General features: G+C 36.6%; 2 protein-coding genes and 3 non-coding genes across 5 annotated transcripts; all 5 read left to right on the top strand.

Moving 5' to 3' along the window:
- The first annotated feature begins 2,172 nt into the window (after positions 1 to 2,172).
- LOC103706574 (protein ABHD11) lies at positions 2,173 to 13,655 on the top strand. The gene is made up of 6 exons (XM_008790721.3): positions 2,173 to 2,520; positions 2,882 to 3,120; positions 8,251 to 8,363; positions 10,156 to 10,296; positions 10,415 to 11,035; positions 13,404 to 13,655. The coding sequence occupies exons 1-5, from the start codon at positions 2,253 to 2,255 to the stop codon at positions 10,665 to 10,667; spliced, it is 1,014 nt and encodes a 337-aa protein (XP_008788943.1). The 5' UTR covers positions 2,173 to 2,252; the 3' UTR covers positions 10,668 to 11,035; positions 13,404 to 13,655.
- LOC103706575 (ubiquitin-60S ribosomal protein L40) lies at positions 13,428 to 19,481 on the top strand. The gene is made up of 5 exons (XM_008790722.3): positions 13,428 to 13,684; positions 13,799 to 13,885; positions 14,008 to 14,110; positions 17,186 to 17,252; positions 19,200 to 19,481. The coding sequence occupies exons 1-5, from the start codon at positions 13,582 to 13,584 to the stop codon at positions 19,224 to 19,226; spliced, it is 387 nt and encodes a 128-aa protein (XP_008788944.1). The 5' UTR covers positions 13,428 to 13,581; the 3' UTR covers positions 19,227 to 19,481.
- LOC113462698 lies at positions 15,542 to 15,630 on the top strand. The gene has a single exon (XR_003385642.2). It is a non-coding gene; the product is annotated as a small nucleolar RNA Z266 (small nucleolar RNA).
- On the top strand, positions 15,785 to 15,872 carry LOC113462693. Its single transcript, XR_003385637.1, has one exon. It is a non-coding gene; the product is annotated as a small nucleolar RNA Z266 (small nucleolar RNA).
- Positions 16,011 to 16,099, top strand: LOC113462692. Its single transcript, XR_003385636.1, has one exon. It is a non-coding gene; the product is annotated as a small nucleolar RNA Z266 (small nucleolar RNA).
- Positions 19,482 to 19,546: the final 65 nt, after the last annotated feature.

Below are 19,546 nucleotides of genomic sequence, written 5' to 3' on the forward strand. Positions count from 1 at the left end.
TGATAGCTAGTAGGATGTGGGGGCATTGTTTACATCATATCTAAACATCCAAGGATCACTGCACAAGTGGTCACCTTGAAGTAGAATCAGAAAGGACTCCCAGGCATGAGATCAAGACCCAACATCAATGTGATTGTCTGAATAGCCAAAATGGGTGAGTATTATATGAAGTTAAATGAATCGGTCTCAATGAGATCTTCAAAAATAAGATCATGTTGCAAGATGGTTAAGGAGAGACAACCCAACATCATGAAGAGGTAGGCCTAAGAAAGTCTTATGATAGGCTAAGTTCAATAGAGTATGAATGTCGGTCTAATAGTTGGTGCATGCTAAGTGGCCATTGTGATTATCATATAGTAGTGGAAAATCAATCGGTGTTAGTTACTAAAACCACTAAGAGTAGAGAGCGGGCATAGATGGCAATCGTCAAAGTGGCAGTTACTATGTTTTAGTATAAATAATGGAATTGTACTCTATGAGGATCTTTGACCCTTCAACAATCATTTCAATGAATTTTATTTTATCTTAGTCTACTGTAGTTTCTACCTCATGAGAGGACCAACTTAGCTTTCTTTACCATAGCCCAATGCTACATCCTTACCATAGTCCAATGCTACACCTCTCTGCTATGGCCCAGCTCTACATATCTTATCTATCTCCTTCGAATGGTGGTGTGCTAGTGGCAAAAGCCCTTGAAGCTCAAGGCTCATGAATCTATGCTACTCGCTATCCTCTCTTTGATCATGTTTTCATTAGTCCGATGCTTGTGGTATGCTTGCTCACACCAAATCTCACTATTTAGCTTGTCACCACTCCTCTCCGTTGCATCTGAATGGGACTCTGCCAGCAAGCCCTGCAATATGTCTGAATAGGATAGGAAGAGCATCAATGTTATACTATACCAGCATGTGGCTACTATAAGGGAAGAAAAAGCACCATTGCACGATTATAGGTGTAATTATTTGAAAAGCCGAATGCCGACACTTTAATTTAGATACTCGAAGGCATTGTTTACACTACATTCTGGCTCAAACCGACGTGTAGGAGACACGTGCCTAATTAGCTGAATGATAGAGTGAGAATTGATATAATGAATCTTAGAAGGATTATCCTAAGAGCTAAGATCGAATGGATACTATATGGAAGTTCGCTGAGGAATCACACTAGAGGCCAAATACATAAGAATGATCGAGTGGGCACCAATATAAAGAAGGCCGATTGAAGATACAACCAGAGTTTTGGCTAACTAAATGTGACTATTTATTAACTTATAAAATTAATTATTAATTATAAATCGATTGTTTCTCTATAAATAATATAACCCATCTTTGAAGCATATTTTTGATCCCATATATTATTTCATATTAATTTAGCTATTCAAAAACTATGCAATCACTTTTCATTTTATCGAACTATACCCACATGAGATATAGAGTGGAAAAATATACTTAATATCAAATAAAAGTAATGATGTAGTGTTAATTTTGTGGTTTCTGATGGGCCTATAGGACTAAAAGGACTTTTAGTTTGGTATGCTCATCTAAAATTAGGGACGATACAAGTTGGGTAAAATATTCATTAATTTAAATCGATCTGTTTATTAAATAAGTCAAATATATAAATCTCAACCAAATTTTTATTAAATAGATAACTAGATCTCAGCTTACATAATGCATTTAAGAAATGGATTGAATCAGGTTAACTATGTCAAATGAGCATAAACAAGTTAAATGGGCCTTAAATGAATTTGGTGATCTCCTGAGCCGACTATTAAATATGTTAAAATGGGTTAAACACAGGAGCCCTAAACCTCAACTTAACTCGTTTAATAATAGATTAGCTTAGATCAGTCCGTTAACAACCTAGGCTTGTTTATGTCAAATATAGAAACGTTACAGCCAGGTTAGTGGGTTAGGTGATAAATTGATAAAATATAACACTATATAAAAATAATTGATTTTGTGAAATTGGTATATCGAATGATTTTGTTTGGTAATTAATCTTGTAAATAAAATTATGTAAATACATTTTTATCCATTGCAATTTACTTTGGTTGATCTGATGCTATGAGTTAAGATCGTTTAATTTACCTTTTTTTTTTAATAAAAAAAATTAGCTTTGGGTTTTACATTTTCTTGATCCAGTTGCCCCATAAAATTTGGTTCGGTCAGGATTAACGTTTGCCAGCCTGTCTCAAATTTGATCCGATTGCCTTCTCTTCGTTCTGCGCGAGAAGACGCACGAAAGATAGAATGGAGAGGACTTTCAGGGCTTCTTTCCGATCTCGACTCCTCTTCTCTACTCATTGCTGGGCTCCATGGCTTCTCCTGTCGAGGTCTCCGCCATCGCCTCTTTATGAGGGCCCGAGGTCGATCGAAACCCTAGCTTACGAGGAGGTCCGTGCCTCCGATGGTCCCTCCAATTCCACGGTTTTCGTTCTCCACGGCCTCCTTGGATCCGGCCGGAACTGGAAGACTTTCTCCCGGAATCTCGCCTCGGAGCTCCAGAAGCGTTCTTCCGGTACCAAGATTAGCGTTTTATTTCTTTGGCTATGCCTAATTCCTACACTTGTTCAAAGTGCTATCTTTTAGGGATATGATTGTTTCCTCTGTTCTAATTTTAGTTTTGTACTCTATAATGATATCTCGTGTTTTTTTCTGCGTTATAGTAGTTAGATTTTCGGCGTCGTTGGAAAAATCTGTGTTTTTCTTCCTTTTCCCATTTGGATGATTGGTCTTTTGCTTTAATTTGTTCAGTATTTTCGTCTACAATTTCTTTTAAAATATCTTGTTTTCTTTTTTCAATAAAAGATTGAATTTTTAATTTTTTGATTCTAGACAATGGTTTTTTGCCTCACCAATATCGGCTTTTTTATATGCAGTATGGAGGATGGTTCTTGTGGATTTGAGGAATCATGGGAGATCAGCTGGAATAAAGGGGCTGGATCCTCCGCATGACATGGGGAATGCAGCGAGAGATTTGGCTAATTTGGTGAAATCTCATGAGTTGGCATGGCCTGAAGTCATCATAGGGCACTCAATGGGTGGAAAGGTTGCCTTAGAATTTGTGGCAAGTTGTGCTCGTGGGGACTATGGTGAATCTGCTGTCTTGCCCAAGCAGGTAATTTACATCATTGTCTATGCTGCTATAACTTCTAACATTTTATTTTTGTTGCTAATATGAAACAATAGAAAATAGTTGCTCATAATTCAAAACTCAAGTTATTAACCATGTGAAACATCTATATAAAGGTAAAATATTGAAGCATTCTAAGGTGTACTTGTTTTATTTTATTATCAATGTCTCATTGTGGATGAGACCTCGTGGAATAAATGCGGAATACCATGATGGTTTTCTAATCCTATTGATTGTTTTCTAGATGCTAGAATTGGTAAAAAATAAAGATTATTGAATTTTATTGCATAGATTACCTTTTTATTGTTGTAAGATGTTCCTGATCATGATTCCATGGTTTTAAATTTCATCTGGCACATCAAAGCTTAACTCAGAATTTATCAGTTTCAGTCTAAACTTATCCAAAACCAACATTACTTTTGAAGTGTCGGCCATAATTGACTCATGAGCCACATAAACCTATATGTGAGCTATTTATGCTTATTCTTGTAAGTCACTCGCATCTTTGAATTTATAGAAGCATTTTGTGAAGATTAGATTTTTATTTTCTATGTTCTCAGGAGTTTTGAATGATAGTGGGGTCCAACAATTTTTATAGATTTTCTTCTTTTTTTTTTCAAAAAAAACAGGTTACTCTATTCTAGTGCTCGAACCCGTTAGTTGTCATGTTAGATTGCCTCATATATATATATATATATATATATGCCTTTTATTTTAAGTAAATTCATACCATTTTGGCAAGAAGCCTTCGAGCTCTTACCCCAAAAGCTCCTAGACAACACAATTTCTAAGATGCACAAATTATTCAAAATTTCAAATTTCATGTAGTATCTACATTTGATATGTAACAGATACTAGTGCTTGTCGGATGGAGATAGGATACATGCCAAATGCTTATTGTAAGTATTATTTTTTAAATTAAAAAAAGCTCTATACACTTCTTGGAGATCTATGAGGTTGAGAGGGCTATTCTAATTCTTTTGATGATTGTTGAACTTTTAATGATGGATATGATGAATGATTAGCTTAGAGTCTGATTTTTGTATTATCATATGGAGCATGGTCTATGGTCTATGGAATGATGACTAAATAATGGAGGTTGCATGTGTTAAATTTATTCTCAGGAGTATGGAGATATGGATTTTAACATTATGATAACTATTGATGCTTTATGAATGCCAATTGCCGACTTCCACTTTAAAACTTTAAAAATAAAAGGGGCTCCATAGGCCCCTGTTTCAAACAAAATAGGAGATTAGAGCGAGCCTCTCTTCCGCAGCTCCCTCCTCTGTGCAGCGGCTCTTCGGCCTCCGCCGGCCGACCGCGGAGGCCGGCCTTGACCTTCCTTTTTCTTTCTTCCTCCCTCCTCTACTTTCTCTTTTCCTCCTTTTTCTTCGTCTTCTCTCCCTCCGGTGCGGTCTCGTTTTCGTTGCTGAAACCATCCCGGTCCGCAGCCGGTACGGCTCGGGATGCTCCGAACCGGATGGTTCGGGGCGGTTCCACCGACCTTGCTGCCAATACAATTATCTATTGTTTTAGTACGATATGACCAACTAGAAGACTAGACAATAAACAACTATTTTAATGCATATTCTTACCTACTAGATGCAGCTCCCTACCCTTCTAGTAGTCTCACCTTTGTTCAAGATGCCTATGTACTGGTAGGCATTCGTTGGATCTACCTGCTTGATATGCTTCTTAGCAACCATCCTCATATGATAAAGGAAGTCCATTTGTGGGTACCTCTTATAACCCACGGCTCGAAGCACGACGTATAAAAGATTGATAGTCTTTACAACTCTCTCGTTCCATGTTTAGAACTGCTGGCTCGTCACCCCGCCCTCAATGTGGTTCCCCTCATTATCAACCCTTGCATATCTGCTATCCTGTCACTAAACACTGACAAACATCTGACACAGACCTGCCTTTTTCTAAAGAAGGTTATCAAGTGCAATATAATTTTCGCAAATTGTATAACATCTGGTCTCAATATTTGTCCTCCAGTGAACTTCATCAAAGTTAGGACCCATGTATGGTTGTAGATGAATCTGGTGATAGGCCGCCATCTCTATGACTTGCCCGATCCTGTGAATCTTCTTGATGTCCATCAATACAAGGTCAATGTAGTGTGCAGCACATGATGTCCAAAAATGTGGAGCCACCTCTATATCAATAACTCAATAGCAACTTTATACTGTGGCCCATTATCAGTGACCACCTACATGACGTTTCGCTCTCCCACATGATCTATCACTTCTTCCATTAGTTTAAGAATGTACTGTCGTCATGTACCTTATCTGAAGCATTAGTTGACTTGTGGAAGAAGGTCCTCATGTCACAATAAGTTAGAAAGTTTATGATGCTTCGCCTGCCGAGATTTGTCCACCCATTACACATAGTTGTCTTTCCATAGGTACCCCACTTGCTCTGATATGAAGCTATTTAGTTCTCGAACTCCTCTTTGTTGTTGTCAAGGAGCTCACCATAAATATCCTTCGGCCTTGGAGGATCCACACCCCGTCCTGCTCTTTGTATCGAGGTGATGGCAGACCAATATTATGTGTTACCGAGTTCATTGGAATGTGGCTAAATTGGAACTAAGATGCGATAGCTCTCCATATATCTTTCTTCTTATCCTTCACCTGTGTAGTATCAATCCTCTACTGCTTTGCATCCTTGTTGGGGAAGGCATGTGAATCAAAATCGTAGATAGTGACCCCTAGTGGTATCTCTCTAGAGGAGGACTTCTTGCACCTGCTGCCGAACACTCCCAACATAGATGCTATGCCCCTCCCACCTTTGTTGATGGTCTTCTTGGCTGAATAGGCCCTCCTGAACTCTGGCTTTGACCTGTTGGCCTCGAAACCAGAGCCCGATTCATACTGTGAGGGCCCAAATTGAGCCCTATGTCTGTCCACCTCCTCCTACAACCACCGGACATTCAAACTTGCTTGGATGTTAGCCTCGATCTATGCCTTATCATTTGAAATAGAGCCCTCCTCTAACATCTTGGAATGGTAGGAAGGTGGCTCTGCTACTCGACGATCCACCTCTACCCTCTTTTGGGCAACCCTTTCCTTTACTGCTTTGAAATCAGTAAAGTGCTTTTTTGTCAGCAACCAGATCTCTTGAAAGCATTTTCGATACATCGACACATCAGGATAACTGCCAGCAAGATGCTGCTTCAATCAGGTTACCCTGCCCCCTCTGAACTCAATGTCGCACCACTTATAGCTCCAATGGTGAGGGACCAGAGAGTATGATACTATGATCCTAGCCAATGACATGCTATGGCTGCTTTGTCCTTGATAGATTCATTTCTGCAAGTGAATAGAACACATGTCAAACATTTTTTACTTTAACTAATATTTAGGTAATTAACTCCATGTAATACTAAGTTTTCCACTTAATTAACTAATTTTAATTAATTTTTAGTTAATTCAATATTTAACTAAAAATATGTATATTAATTTAGAAAAATGGAGAACCATAACATGGATGCTGCATTATTATTATCTTAGCTTATAGTTATTTTGTTATTTTTTGGAAAATAGTGAAATTTCAATATGCTGCAAAAAAGATGTTTTCTACTTCGAAAAAATATTTCTGATTTACCTATACATAGCACTAATTTTTCACTTTTTGTATTCTTTTTTTTAAAAAATAATTATTAAATATAAATAATTCAAAAAATTATTTTGAGCTTACATCTATGTAGCATCTCACCTCGGATGCTACATATATTTTTCTTAGCCTGTTGGTATGCACAGAAAGCCACTTATTTTTCAATTGTATTCAATTTGGACCTATGTCACTAGTCACATGTTCATGTCCAACTTGAACAAAATGTTACAAAATTTTTATGAAGAGTAGTATTCATGTCCCTAAACATATTTTTGATTTTACAGTGATTTTTTTGAATTTTATTATTTTTTAATTTTTTTATCTAAAAATATATTTTTAAATTTAAAAATTACAGATTGAATGAAAATTTAAGATTTTGGTGTCATCATGTAGATCTTTGCTTTGCTAAACACTTTCTCTTTCCTCAGCTCCTAAGGATCCCAGCCATGTCGAGCTCAAGCTAGCTTGGTAATTAGTAGGCCGAGCTTGATTTTACCTTTCCTGGATTCTACCAAGCTTAAGCTGGTCATGGAGAATTTCAAGCCAAACTTGAGCTCGCGTATCTTGCTCGGGTTTGGCTTGTTTACCACACATACTAGATAACATATGAAAATCCCATTGCTACCAATCCATTTGCACTCCATCCGAAGGTGACTGCTTTTCAGAAACAACAGATCTTCACAAGGATGTGGGACCCATCAGATATGAACAAGTACACTTATAATCTTGTCCTTAAGAAATGTTCTTGATTCTTCTCTTTAACTGTCTGCATCTATGAAGCAGTATCCTTGTACACCTTGATTCTCTCCACTGCAGTCATAATCTATGGGATTGCTTTTGCCTTGCGCTGTGAGAGGATTATAATTTGTTTATATTGATTTTGATTTGAAAGGAGAAAGATTAGAAGGCGGAGAAAGACAGGGATAAAAGCCAGAAAAAGATTCAAAATTATACAAAACCAAAAAGAAGCAGCTTAAATAAGAATTTTATGTAAGAAAAGTTCTATTAATCATTATAACTTTCAAAAGAAGTCTAGCCAGTATATCTATTCTTGCTGTTGTGGCCAGATATGCTCTATAAAGATCAAGGAATTTGCAATGGAAGATAAAAAGGATCCATTTAATGGAACTACTGTCCTTTATGTAAAGCAGAATAATAGTTATAATACCTCATAGAAGCTAAAATTCAATAGACTATGGTTGTTTTTTTTACAATTTTAATTAAAAGTAGATTTTATATTCATCAGCCTTGGGTAGAATCCAGGCTTCACTAGATTTTCTTGGCAGAGTGGCCTCCATGTTTGTATCTTATCTATAAGTTTAGTTTTCAGTGAGCCCTATTATTCACATAAAGCTAATTTCCAATAAGTAGATTTTTCATATTTATGTTAGACTTTAATAATATTCCTCTTCTTGAAAATGTCCTGTAATTTGACTTTCTCCACTTTATTTACATCTGAGTTGCTTGATCTTCTTTCTTCATGCAGAACAGCTTTGGGTGTTGGATTCTGTCCCTGGAGAAGTAAAGTCAGATGCCAGTGATGGTGAAGTGGAAAAGGTTTTGCATACTCTAAACAGTCTGCCTTCATCTCTCCCATCACGACAGTATGCTCTCTCTCTCTCTCTCTATCTCTCTTTCATTGTCTTGTATGCGTGAGTCAGTCATATTGTTATGGCTGGTGAACCTATTTGTTAGTGCTTAAATCCATTTTATTCCCTTTCCCATTCTTTAAAAAGAAATTAGTTAGTCCTGACTTCTTTAAACAATGAAACAAGTAATCCCCTTCTCTTCTAATTGGTATCATATTTTTATATTATTTGATTGTTATGCCCCTATAGGTTCACTTCATCTTCCATCCAATCCCTGTTTTCTGCTACCCCATGAGGGTCTTTCGAGCCCATCACATGCTGCTTCATTCCTAGCTACCCTGACAGCCAGCCGTACTTCTCCTTTCCAGCTTCTAGGGAAGCCACATATCTTTGACCTTTGATGGCTTTAGTGCTGGCAACCCTGAAATCAACTGTGCGATGAACTCATTGCCAGTCTCTTCCTTGTATTTATGCCTGTTAAGCTGATCTGTTGCTCAGAGGTTCCAGGGAGACAGCAATCAAACAATAGATTCAGGGAAATTTAATGGAATTGTAATTTTTGGCTTACAATCTGAACTTTATTTAGATGGATCTTAGAACATAGTTCAATGATAATATTAATACAATGAAAACATTATTTTTATCATTGCAATCTTTGGAGACAGGCCTTTGTTGTGGTTTAAATAATTCCTTCTTCTAATTTCTTAAACTGAGAACAAACATCTCCATCTACTAAAAACCACTCAAAGACTTAAATATATTTGCATTCTGCAAATCCATTCTGAATATTTTTTGGGTGCCTCGATCCAACAACAGAGAACTGGCTGGGTTGAAATGGCATGAAAAGAACAGAGTTCTGGTGCAGGGTTGCAGGTGGAGGACCAGAGAGGACTAAGTGTTTATTTTGGGCAAGTAGAAGGCAGTCAGGTGACAGGACATACAATAAAAAGGAGAACAGTACTAAATTAGATATTATGCAAAAGGATTGGGGTCTATTTTGTCAGATATGAAAATCTTTCTGGGCAATAGTGAGACAACATGGGGTACCTTGTCCTAGTCATTTAATGGTATGGGTCCTGTGGGTGATGTATTTGGTGGAATAACGGGGACTAAAGCTGTTTAGGCACCAAAAGAGGGATGCAACTATCAAGATCCTTTATCATTGCAGTTTAGTTGCTGGTGGCATGAATATACCTTCATATCAATCATTTTTATATTTATTATCTGTTATTAGAAAATTTTTGTGAGATTCTTTCATATTCCTTTACATGTGTTGTTAATAATTATATACTCCTACCCGAAAAATAGCTTTACTATTATCTATCAACAGAATTTCATCATATGAATATTTCTATTTTAATTCCGGACAGTGTGGCCAAGTAGAGAACTTAATTATGGTCCTCTGTCATTTTTGGAAGACCACATTTTAAAAAATTGTGTTGTCATAAGTCATGATGCTACCATCAAGTGCATATATTTTTTTACTTGGTTTAGAAGTATCTTTACTGTTGAAGGTCTTCCAATTTTCTTTCTCAAATTTGTTATCAGAGAACCAGTTGATAGGCATTCCATGCACTTCTATCCATAGTGAGAAAGTAAAGGATCACTGACACATAAATGGTCCATACTGCCCAACTTTCATATTCCCGTTCCTTGTTATGGACTTATTAATTGGTCTAGGGGTATCATGTCCCTTAATATTGATTTAAATGTGCAACTCCCCAGAGATGCATGTGAAATAAATCTGTGCCACTTACTGTTACAGTCCATTTCATTGTTTCATTTGGTCTGTTGTTTTGGAGTTCAGGTGGGTGGTGGACCACATGCTCAGCCTTGGGTTTTCCAAGTCACTTTCAGAATGGATTGGCAGCAATCTAAAGAAGGCAGGTGAACATGTGACGTGGACTTTTAATCTTCATGCTGCTATTGATATGTTCAATTCCTACAGGTATAAGAATTCATAGCATTGCAAGCTTCCATTTTAACTTCCTTAATGTCGGAAATATGTCCCAGTCACCTCCTGTTTATTGCATTGGTTTGGAAGCTAAAGATGTTGATAACTCCAGGGAAACAAGTTATTGGTCTCTACTGGAGCACCCGCCAAAGGGCTTGGAGATTGCAATGGTGCGAGCTGAAAACAGTGATAGATGGCAAGGAGATGTGCTTCAGAAGCTTGAGGGGCTGTGCAGAAAGGGAGAGACACCTGAAGAGGGGAAGATTTCAGTTCACGTTCTTCCGAAGTCTGGTCACTGGGTCCATGTTGACAACCCTAAGGGATTACTTGAGATAATGGCACCTAATTTCATATCAAAGGCTTGAAATTCCAGTGTCATGGACCACCATTTTTTTTTTTTTACTTTTCCCATTTCCATATATATGAAGTAGTGAAAGTGATTGCTGAGATGTGCTCAGTAAATTTTTATAATTTTCTGTTTCTTTTAAGATTTGGAACCGTGGCATCTGGCAATTTATATTTTGGCAGTTATGGGATGTGTTTGGTGTTCCTATCACTTTGGATTTGGAACCAACTATGGAGCAAGTGTTACGCATTCATGGCAGTGGCTGCTGGAGATGGTTCCTGTGGGAGAAGAGATTCAGCTGGGTTTGCAGTATAAGCTGTATGGTTGCCTTCTGACCTGTAGTGTGATCTCAGGATAATTTCGCAGCTAACTCTTTCACTGATATGGGTAATTTTTACATTTAGATCAGATTTATTTTCAGTTACCAATTGTGCCAGTGATCTGTGTGAGGAAGTCCTCACGCAGCGCGAAGAAACTAAAATAAAAAAGATGACAATACTATCACTTGGATATTGATGTTGATAATGGGTGCCATTTATTTACAAAAAAAAGTATGAAATGGCAAATTTGAATAAGATAGCAAACAAAATTTAAAGGAAGAATGTTAAAATAACTTATCATACTCATTGTTGTTCGTCACATAAGGTACCAAATGTTTTTTTTTAAAATCAAATGATTTAAATATCTTACTGCATTCTGAATAACTCTAAGTCGGCATCAAAGTATATACAAGCTTTTACTTAAAGTAACATGTTATATATTGGCAATTCTTAGCATTTCATACTTTTGAGTATTTTACATCTTCTATGTTGAACTTATAAATAAATGATGGTTTCCTTATGTTTATAGTTTGATTCATGGTATATGATTGAATGGATCATATACTATTTGTGTTGTTTCCAAAAAGAGCACAAGTCATCTTATGCCAGTTTAACCAATTATCTTTTAAAAATATAAAATACAATGCATTAATTTCTAATACAATAATTCTTGCATTAATTAAATTAACAAATTTATTAGTTCTCAGTTTTTTTCCCTTTACAATGAATGTATATGTAGGGGAGCATTAAAAAAAAATGATTGCACTCCATGATCCATAAGATTCAAATAATGAAGTAGAAATTGAAATAAATACTATATATATATATATATATATCTTCATCACAATCAGTCATTTTATACGAAATTGTGGACTAGTATAAAGGTTGAATAAGTCTCAAGTTCAATCTAGACCATTTTCCATATGAGAAGAGTTGCCAAGTGAAAGAGAAGAAGATTATTCTTCTAAAAAACCAACATTGGCCTTATTGTAAATATATTTTTGGATGGATTGGAAAAGTAGAGGGAGAGGCAAAAAACTCTAAATTCTCTTAGCTGTCCCACCCCCTCAATCTCTTATAAAGAAATTCTTTAGCTGTTTTACTTTCTAAAATAATTTATTGATTTTTCTTTGAGAATATGTTATTCTTAGATTAGATGATTTGTTTAATTGTTGTTGCAAAACTTTAGTTTTACAAGAACCATGTTTTTTTTTTAAGGGGAAGTATCAACATATAGATTAGCAACTTTAGAACTATATTAAATTACATATAAATTGCATATTATTTTAGAACCTAGTAAATTTTCTCATACTTCAAACCAATTTAGTAGTTTTGTTAATTAACTATTGCATCACTATAAATTAATTATAATTAATAAATATAAATACAACTCATATGTTCTATTATAAAATTTACATTCAAATTCACATGTGCATTCGGCTCTTCTGGTCCTGCTTAACACTACCATAGCATCGGACTTTGCAAAGCCATTATGATGGCTTAAGCTCTCTTTTGTCTCAAGCGCATCTTATCCACACATTGCACTTTACACAAACCTTCACATTTAAATTACCAACAAATCATGCATAATATGTCTTGAATGCATAATCTCCTATAATTATAGACAAAGGCAAGATAAAACTACCAAAATATAGGCAAGCCTTATAAGTTGTTATGATACATTGTAATGGGTAGAATAAGTTTCATCTAGTTCATGTCTAGCTAGATTTTGATGTAGATGTTTGTATCAACTTTGAAATTATTAGATCTGACCATTCTATCCATGGACCTTAGAGATGCAACTGGTCTAGGCTAGCATATGATGCTCTCAACCTAGCTTGATTTTAAATGGATAGGACCGATATATAGGTTGGAGGGACAATAGCCTACTTTAGCTTGGCCTGATATTTGTATCCATATTCATATATTATAAATATATATTATATAATTTATAAATAATATTGAAAATTATTTGTGATATTATTAGGGTGCAAATAAACCGAGCAATTTCGAAGCTTCTTGAGTTTGACTTGACTTAACTATTACTAAGCTTGAGTTGAGCTCGAATGGCTCGAACAGTTTTTCGATTCTAGCTCGAGTAATAAAATAGTAGGCTCAAAGGCGGCAAGCCTAGTCAAATATTTTTATTTTTAATTTATTATATTTTATTTATAATATATATGATTAATTTAAAATATAATTATTATGTTATATTTTGTTTTAATCATATTTTTAATTATGACCAAAGTTCGAGCGCGCACTCGAGCTTGAATATGGCTTGATTTATGTTCGAATCGAATTGATCTCAAATATTATTATTTAATAATAATTAAATTGAGTTTGAGCTTCGATGTCAATCGATTTCGGATCAAATTTAGGGAGTATTTTTTGAACTTAATTGAGCTAAAGCCTTCAGCCACGGCACACGATTGCAGCCCTATCACGAGATTCTATCACGGTGGTCTGGATGGGGAACCGCAGAGGGGCAATCTCGTCATTCTATTACCACGAAATGAAACCCTAGAGAGCGAAGTCGGGCGCGCCTATATAAGGGGAACGCCGGATTTTTCTGAGACGGGAAGGGAGGGCGAGAGCAAGGGAATTCTGGTAACGATGCAGATCTTCGTCAAAACCCTAACAGGGAAGACCATAACCCTCGAGGTCGAGAGCAGCGACACCATCGACAATGTCAAGGCCAAGATCCAGGACAAGGAAGGTCTCTTTCTCCCGCTCCTTCACTTCTCCTTGCTTCGATCCGATCTTCTTTGATGTGAGGAATCTCTAGTCTATTCTTTTTGACGATCTGCGACTATTTTTCTCCGAACTTTAGGGATTCCGCCGGACCAGCAACGTCTGATCTTTGCCGGGAAGCAGCTCGAGGATGGACGAACCCTCGCGGACTATAACATCCAGAAAGGTTCCATTTTTCGACCTCAGTTTGTTTCTTTTAGTTTCTTCTTTGTACTGGTTCCAGATTCATAGGGTTTTCTTTTATGGGTTTTTCTATTGACGACTATTTTGACTGATGTGGTAATGCAGAGTCGACTCTTCATCTGGTGCTGAGGCTGAGGGGAGGGATCATAGAGCCCTCTCTTATGGCTCTTGCTAGGAAGTACAACCAGGACAAAATGATCTGCCGAAAGTATGCTTCTTTGTCCCTCAACCTCTTTATGTACCAAATTTTTCATCTTTGAACTTGTTTTGGCCAATTAAAGTGTATAAAGACTATTATCTACGTATCTTATATGTCTATATTGAACTGTTCTTGTTTTCTAGTTAGGTTTGTAGGCATGTTAGTTGGTATGTGATGTTCTTTGTTGGAAAAAAATCTAACTTGTTATTGGAACTATGGGCTGTTGCCTGCATGCTTTATATGTGCTATGAAGGTCACCATGGGTCCAAATATCATGTATCGCCCAAACTTTGTCATCTGCTTTGGGTCTAACAGCAGTTGATTTTCACGGGCGGAACATGCAGCCAGTTTATGCGATAAACCCAGGAGTATCCAAACGTGATTGAAATGTTTTGTGGCAGTTTTGATGCTTACATAACAGAGGAGCATCAAATGTTATTCATTCACACTTGTTTTATAAAAAATGCTATATCTTTGTGGCTTCAAGTTGTTTTATGTTACATATTGATGATCATTCATGTTTCTAGTCATCCAAATGAGCCATTGCTTCTTGTTGTCCTCAGTTAAATTATTAGTTGTTTGAAACCATGAATATAATATTTGGTTTGATAATGCATGGTAAAGTAGTGAAATCTAGTTTGAAACTTAAATGTCCTCCTTTTATGGTTGTTTGCCTTTATCTGGCTGCCATGCTTCTCACTAGTCACATGGCCTGCTTGCTCCTTTTTATATAGATATGCCAATGGATTTTATTTTTGTTCATTATTTTTATACATCAGAAATGCAGTTTTGAAGCTCAGATAAAATTTTCTATCTGCCCCCCCCCCCCCCCCCAAAAAAAAAAGAAGAAAGATTGCTTTAATTTTTCCCTTTTTCGTTAGATAAGTGCATATTATGAAGGGCCTGTTATTTTTGGTCTTCTCTACTAGGCTTCCTGCAGCGACCTGAGAAGTTCAAGGGATCCCTGGTGTTTTTGGCTTAAGTCTTGTCGGTGCACGCCATTATATCTGGGGGTACAGTGGCATGTCATACTAGGGATTATGAAAATCTGCTCTCAAGCAATTAAACATGGCCCTTAAGATCTTTTTATGTACCATGTGGAAGCATTTCTAGTCAGTGCTGTGCAATATTGATGCATAGGTTCCAAAGTATACCTTTTTGGTACCTTTCTTTTTTCATTTTGTTTGGGAGGTTTCATTTTGGCATTTGGTTTACCCTTAAATGTAAATCCTTAGGATGAGTAAGTAGGTTTGTGCTGCCCCGCTTTTGTCTGTGTTTACGGGATCTCCCATTAGGTAAAAACTGGGAAATATTTTCAATTTTTCGTGTTTCTATTCTTTTGATATTCTGGTTGGTAACCAATTATAACTGATTTCAAATGTTTTGATGCATTCATGGATAACCAGTGCACCTTTTTAACGACCATAAATATGAGGAAATATCTGGCAGGAGTGATGAATTAATTAGATGTGTGAAGTTCTCTAATGAGCTGAACTTTTGAGGCTTATTGATATTCTGGCCTGCAATTCTACATGATCTATATATTTTAATGAGTTATAGATATTTTTAATCTATGATCAAGGTACTCTTCACATTCTAGTTATTAAGTAGTTGATTGTATATGTTCTAATGCATCAAAAGGACAAGTAGCATATCTTTTAACAGCCAAGCATGTAAGAGAATGTATGACAGGAGTGATGTATCAATTAGATGTGTGAAGTGCACTGATGAACTCAACTTTTGATGCTTATTGACATCCTGCCAATTATATATCCAATCAAACTTTAAATATATAATAATTTAAATTGTTCGCATATGACTATCCTATTTATCATCCATTTGATTTTGTATTTTTTTGATGCATCAATGGGTAACAAATATGTTCTAGCAGCCAAATATGTAAGATAATTCGTGGCAGGAGTGATGCATCAATTAGATGTGTGAAGTTCTCTTGTGAGCACAAATTATGAGGCTTATTGATATTCTGACCTGCCATTTGTACACCAAAAGTAAACTTTGATATTTAAATGATAGTTTTGTGTTGTTATAGTTGTAGATTCACTGGTTCGTTTTTGGCCTTTCTTGCAATTATTTTTATTGTATAGTGTCTAGTTGGCTTATCTGCAAAAGGTCTGTGAATTTGTTATTCATGATAAAATGGTTTAAATTTAAAACAAAGGATCTGTTAGGTCCTGGATACCTTGGCTAGGAATAGTTTTCAGATGCATGTTTTAGGGATGTGGGGTAGGAATATACATGGAACTTGAGACTATATATTGTACAAACTGCTTTGTAGAATTATATATGAGGTGAAACGATTGATCCCTATCACTATTTGCAGACCTAGTTATGTTGGTCTTTCTAGTTACATCTCAATATTTATTTCAAGAGCTTGAGACTGTTCAGTCCAACCCTAAAGGGTTTGTTAGTTTTTGGATGTATATTGTACAAACACTCATCGAACATGGTAGATTTCAAATGTTACTTTGTCAACACTGTACTTGTCAATGGTTTTCTCCAAAATAGTACTCAATATATTTTGGTTATAGTTCAATCCTTCATTGTTATTGAAAGACATTTTTGGATTAATTGCACAGATTAAGTTTTTTCCATGACAAACAAATATCTTATCCTAGCTTATTAGAGTCAACACTGGCATGCATTTCTGTGAGACTCGAATCTCTGTTAAGCCTACTCTAATTTGTTTCTTGAACATCTTTTGTGTAATTCTTAGGGTTACCTTCATTTTCCACTATGACAAATGAATCTCACCCCAATATTGTTGCCGGAGTTCTTGATCAAGGAAATATAACCCAATTAAAATATTATTTGAACACTTAACTTATATATAACTTGATCAAGGAAATATAACCCAATTAAAATATTATTTGAACACTTAACAGGCTTCCTCCCATTCACGGTCTGCTGCAACCTGAGCTGCCCATTAACCTGCCCCTTGTATTTCACCTAAATTTATGGCTAGGAGAACATTAGTTTTCGAACACAATTTGCTTATGTTGTTAATTTTGAGTCATGTTGAAAAATAGAAAAGAAAATTCACTGAAACTTTTTCTCATTGTATAGGTGCTATGCAAGGTTGCATCCAAGGGCTGTGAACTGCCGCAAAAAGAAGTGTGGCCACAGCAACCAGGTAAATGCCCTCTGTCATTCTGTCCTTGCAATCTGTAGTTGTTGATTTCATGTGTGAGTTGCACGGCTTTATCACTGTTTTGGTTATCAGTGAGTACTAATGTCGATAATATTTCATTTTAATCTTAGGCCCTCAATTTAATTTCTATTGTCAATTTCATCTCTACATTAGGCACCTGTTTTTTTGTCTATTAGTAATTAAATAACTGTAAAACCTGCTCATGTAAAATAGGTTTTGTGAAAAACATGGGAGAACCTGCTTTTTCATAGAGGATTTTCATAACCTGTCCAATTTTTCAATATAGTTTTTTGGGGTTTTTGCATGAATACTCTTCTAAATATCAAATTTTGCATGAATATCCTCCCAAAATTGATATTTGCATATATACCCTCATAAAACACTTGTTTTGCTATTCTATTCTTTTTTTTATTCTTGTTTTTGCATATGTAGCTACGCCAGCCAACGCCATTAAAAAATGAATGGTTTCAAATTAAAATGACTAAAATACCTTTAATGGGTAGTGTTGTGGGGAGGGGAGGGGGCCTTGAATTTAGTCCCACATCGGCTAGTAGCGGAAAGGTTCCATGCCTTAAATGGGGGGTGGAAATCCTTTCCTCTCGAGGCGCCTTTTGAAGGGCAAACCCGTGAGGGCACCAGTCTCCCCCCGTCAGCGCTGGACGCGCGGGCCGGAGCGCCCAAAGCGGACAATACCTCGGGAGGAACGTGGTCCTCTTTCTCTGCTAGCTTAATGTGGGCTATGCTGTTGCGCGAGGCTCCGGCCAAAGCGCCGTCCCCGCAACAGATGGCGCGCCAGGTAGGGGCGCCTCCTCCCTCCATTGACTACCATTCAGGACTGTGGGGGCCCCCGGCGTTAAAAACCGGCAAGGAACCTTCCCGCTGGGGGAGCTATGTTGTGGGGAGGGGAGGGGGCCTTGAATTTAGTCCCACATCAGCTAGTAGCGGAAAGGTTCCATGCCTTAAATGGGGGGTGGAAATCCTTTCCTCTCGAGGCGCCTTTTGAAGGGCAAACCCGTGAGGGCACCAGTCTCCCCCCGTCAGCGCTGGACGCGCGGGCCGGAGCGCCCGAAGCGAACAATATCTCGGGAGGAACGTGGTCCTCTTTCTCTGCTAGCTTAATGTGGGCTATGCTGTTGCGCGAGGCTCCGGCCAAAGCGCCGTCCCCGCAACAGGTAGATATACAAAAAGAAACATTAATAAAGCGATCACGATGGGAGAAAAAGTAATTTTAAAATTTTATATATTTTTTACTTAAAATAAATATGGTTTTTATTAGCGGTGTTAGAAGAACCGTTATATCAGTGTTATTTGTGCAAAAACACTGTTTTATGAGGGTACTGAAATAAATATAAATTCTAAGAGGATTTTCACGTAAATTTGAATTTTTAGAAGGGTATTCATGCAAAAAAATTCTAGTTTTTTTTTGAAACCATCCAAGCATTTCAGAAATGAAGCACAGTTCAGCATCAGTTTTACTTGTGTTTTTTGAAACCATCCAAGGATTTTGTCATGCATTGTTCAGTCTCGTTTTGTTTTTTTAGTCTTTGAAAACAAAAGTTTTTGAAAACAAAAAACAGAAAACAAAAGCAATATGAGTTGTGCTCTCATTTATGTTGGGTCATGCAAAAAAATTCTAGTTTTTTTTGAAACCATCCAAGCATTTCAGAAATGAAGCACAGTTCAGCATCAGTTTTGCTTGTGTTTTTTGAAACCATCCAAGGATTTTGTCATGCATTGTTCAGTCTCGTTTTGTTTTTTTAATTTTTGAAAACAAAAGTTTTTGAAAACAAAAAACAGAAAACAAAAGCAATATGAGTTGAGCTCTCATTTATGTTGGGTTATATTCTATAGAACCTGTTTTGGTAAAACCTGACAACCATCTCAGCCTCTGGAATCATTGTCTCACAAATGAATTTTACTGCTTTGCAGCTGAGGCCTAAGAAGAAGATCAAGTAAATGCTTGCATGGATGAAGTTTATTTTGCCCTTGGAACTCTGAACTTTTAACAGAATTAGCTTGGAATCTAGACTTTAATTTTCCCTGGTAATATGAATGTCAGACTACCTTGAGCTTGTTGTTTGAACCATGCAGTTGTTGACCGATGAAGATGAAGATGAAGAATCTAAACATTTTGTTGCATCCATACTCTTTTGTGATTGTTCGTACAGGTTGCTTATTACTTCAGTTACTGAATATTTATATGGTGATGCAAATAATATTTGCAAGCTTTCTATTAGCGGATGGATCTCTCTCGTATAGGGACATCCATCACATAT

Source organism: Phoenix dactylifera, unplaced genomic scaffold, assembly GCF_009389715.1.
Source record: "Phoenix dactylifera cultivar Barhee BC4 unplaced genomic scaffold, palm_55x_up_171113_PBpolish2nd_filt_p 000275F, whole genome shotgun sequence".
Lineage (NCBI taxonomy): Eukaryota > Viridiplantae > Streptophyta > Magnoliopsida > Arecales > Arecaceae > Phoenix > Phoenix dactylifera.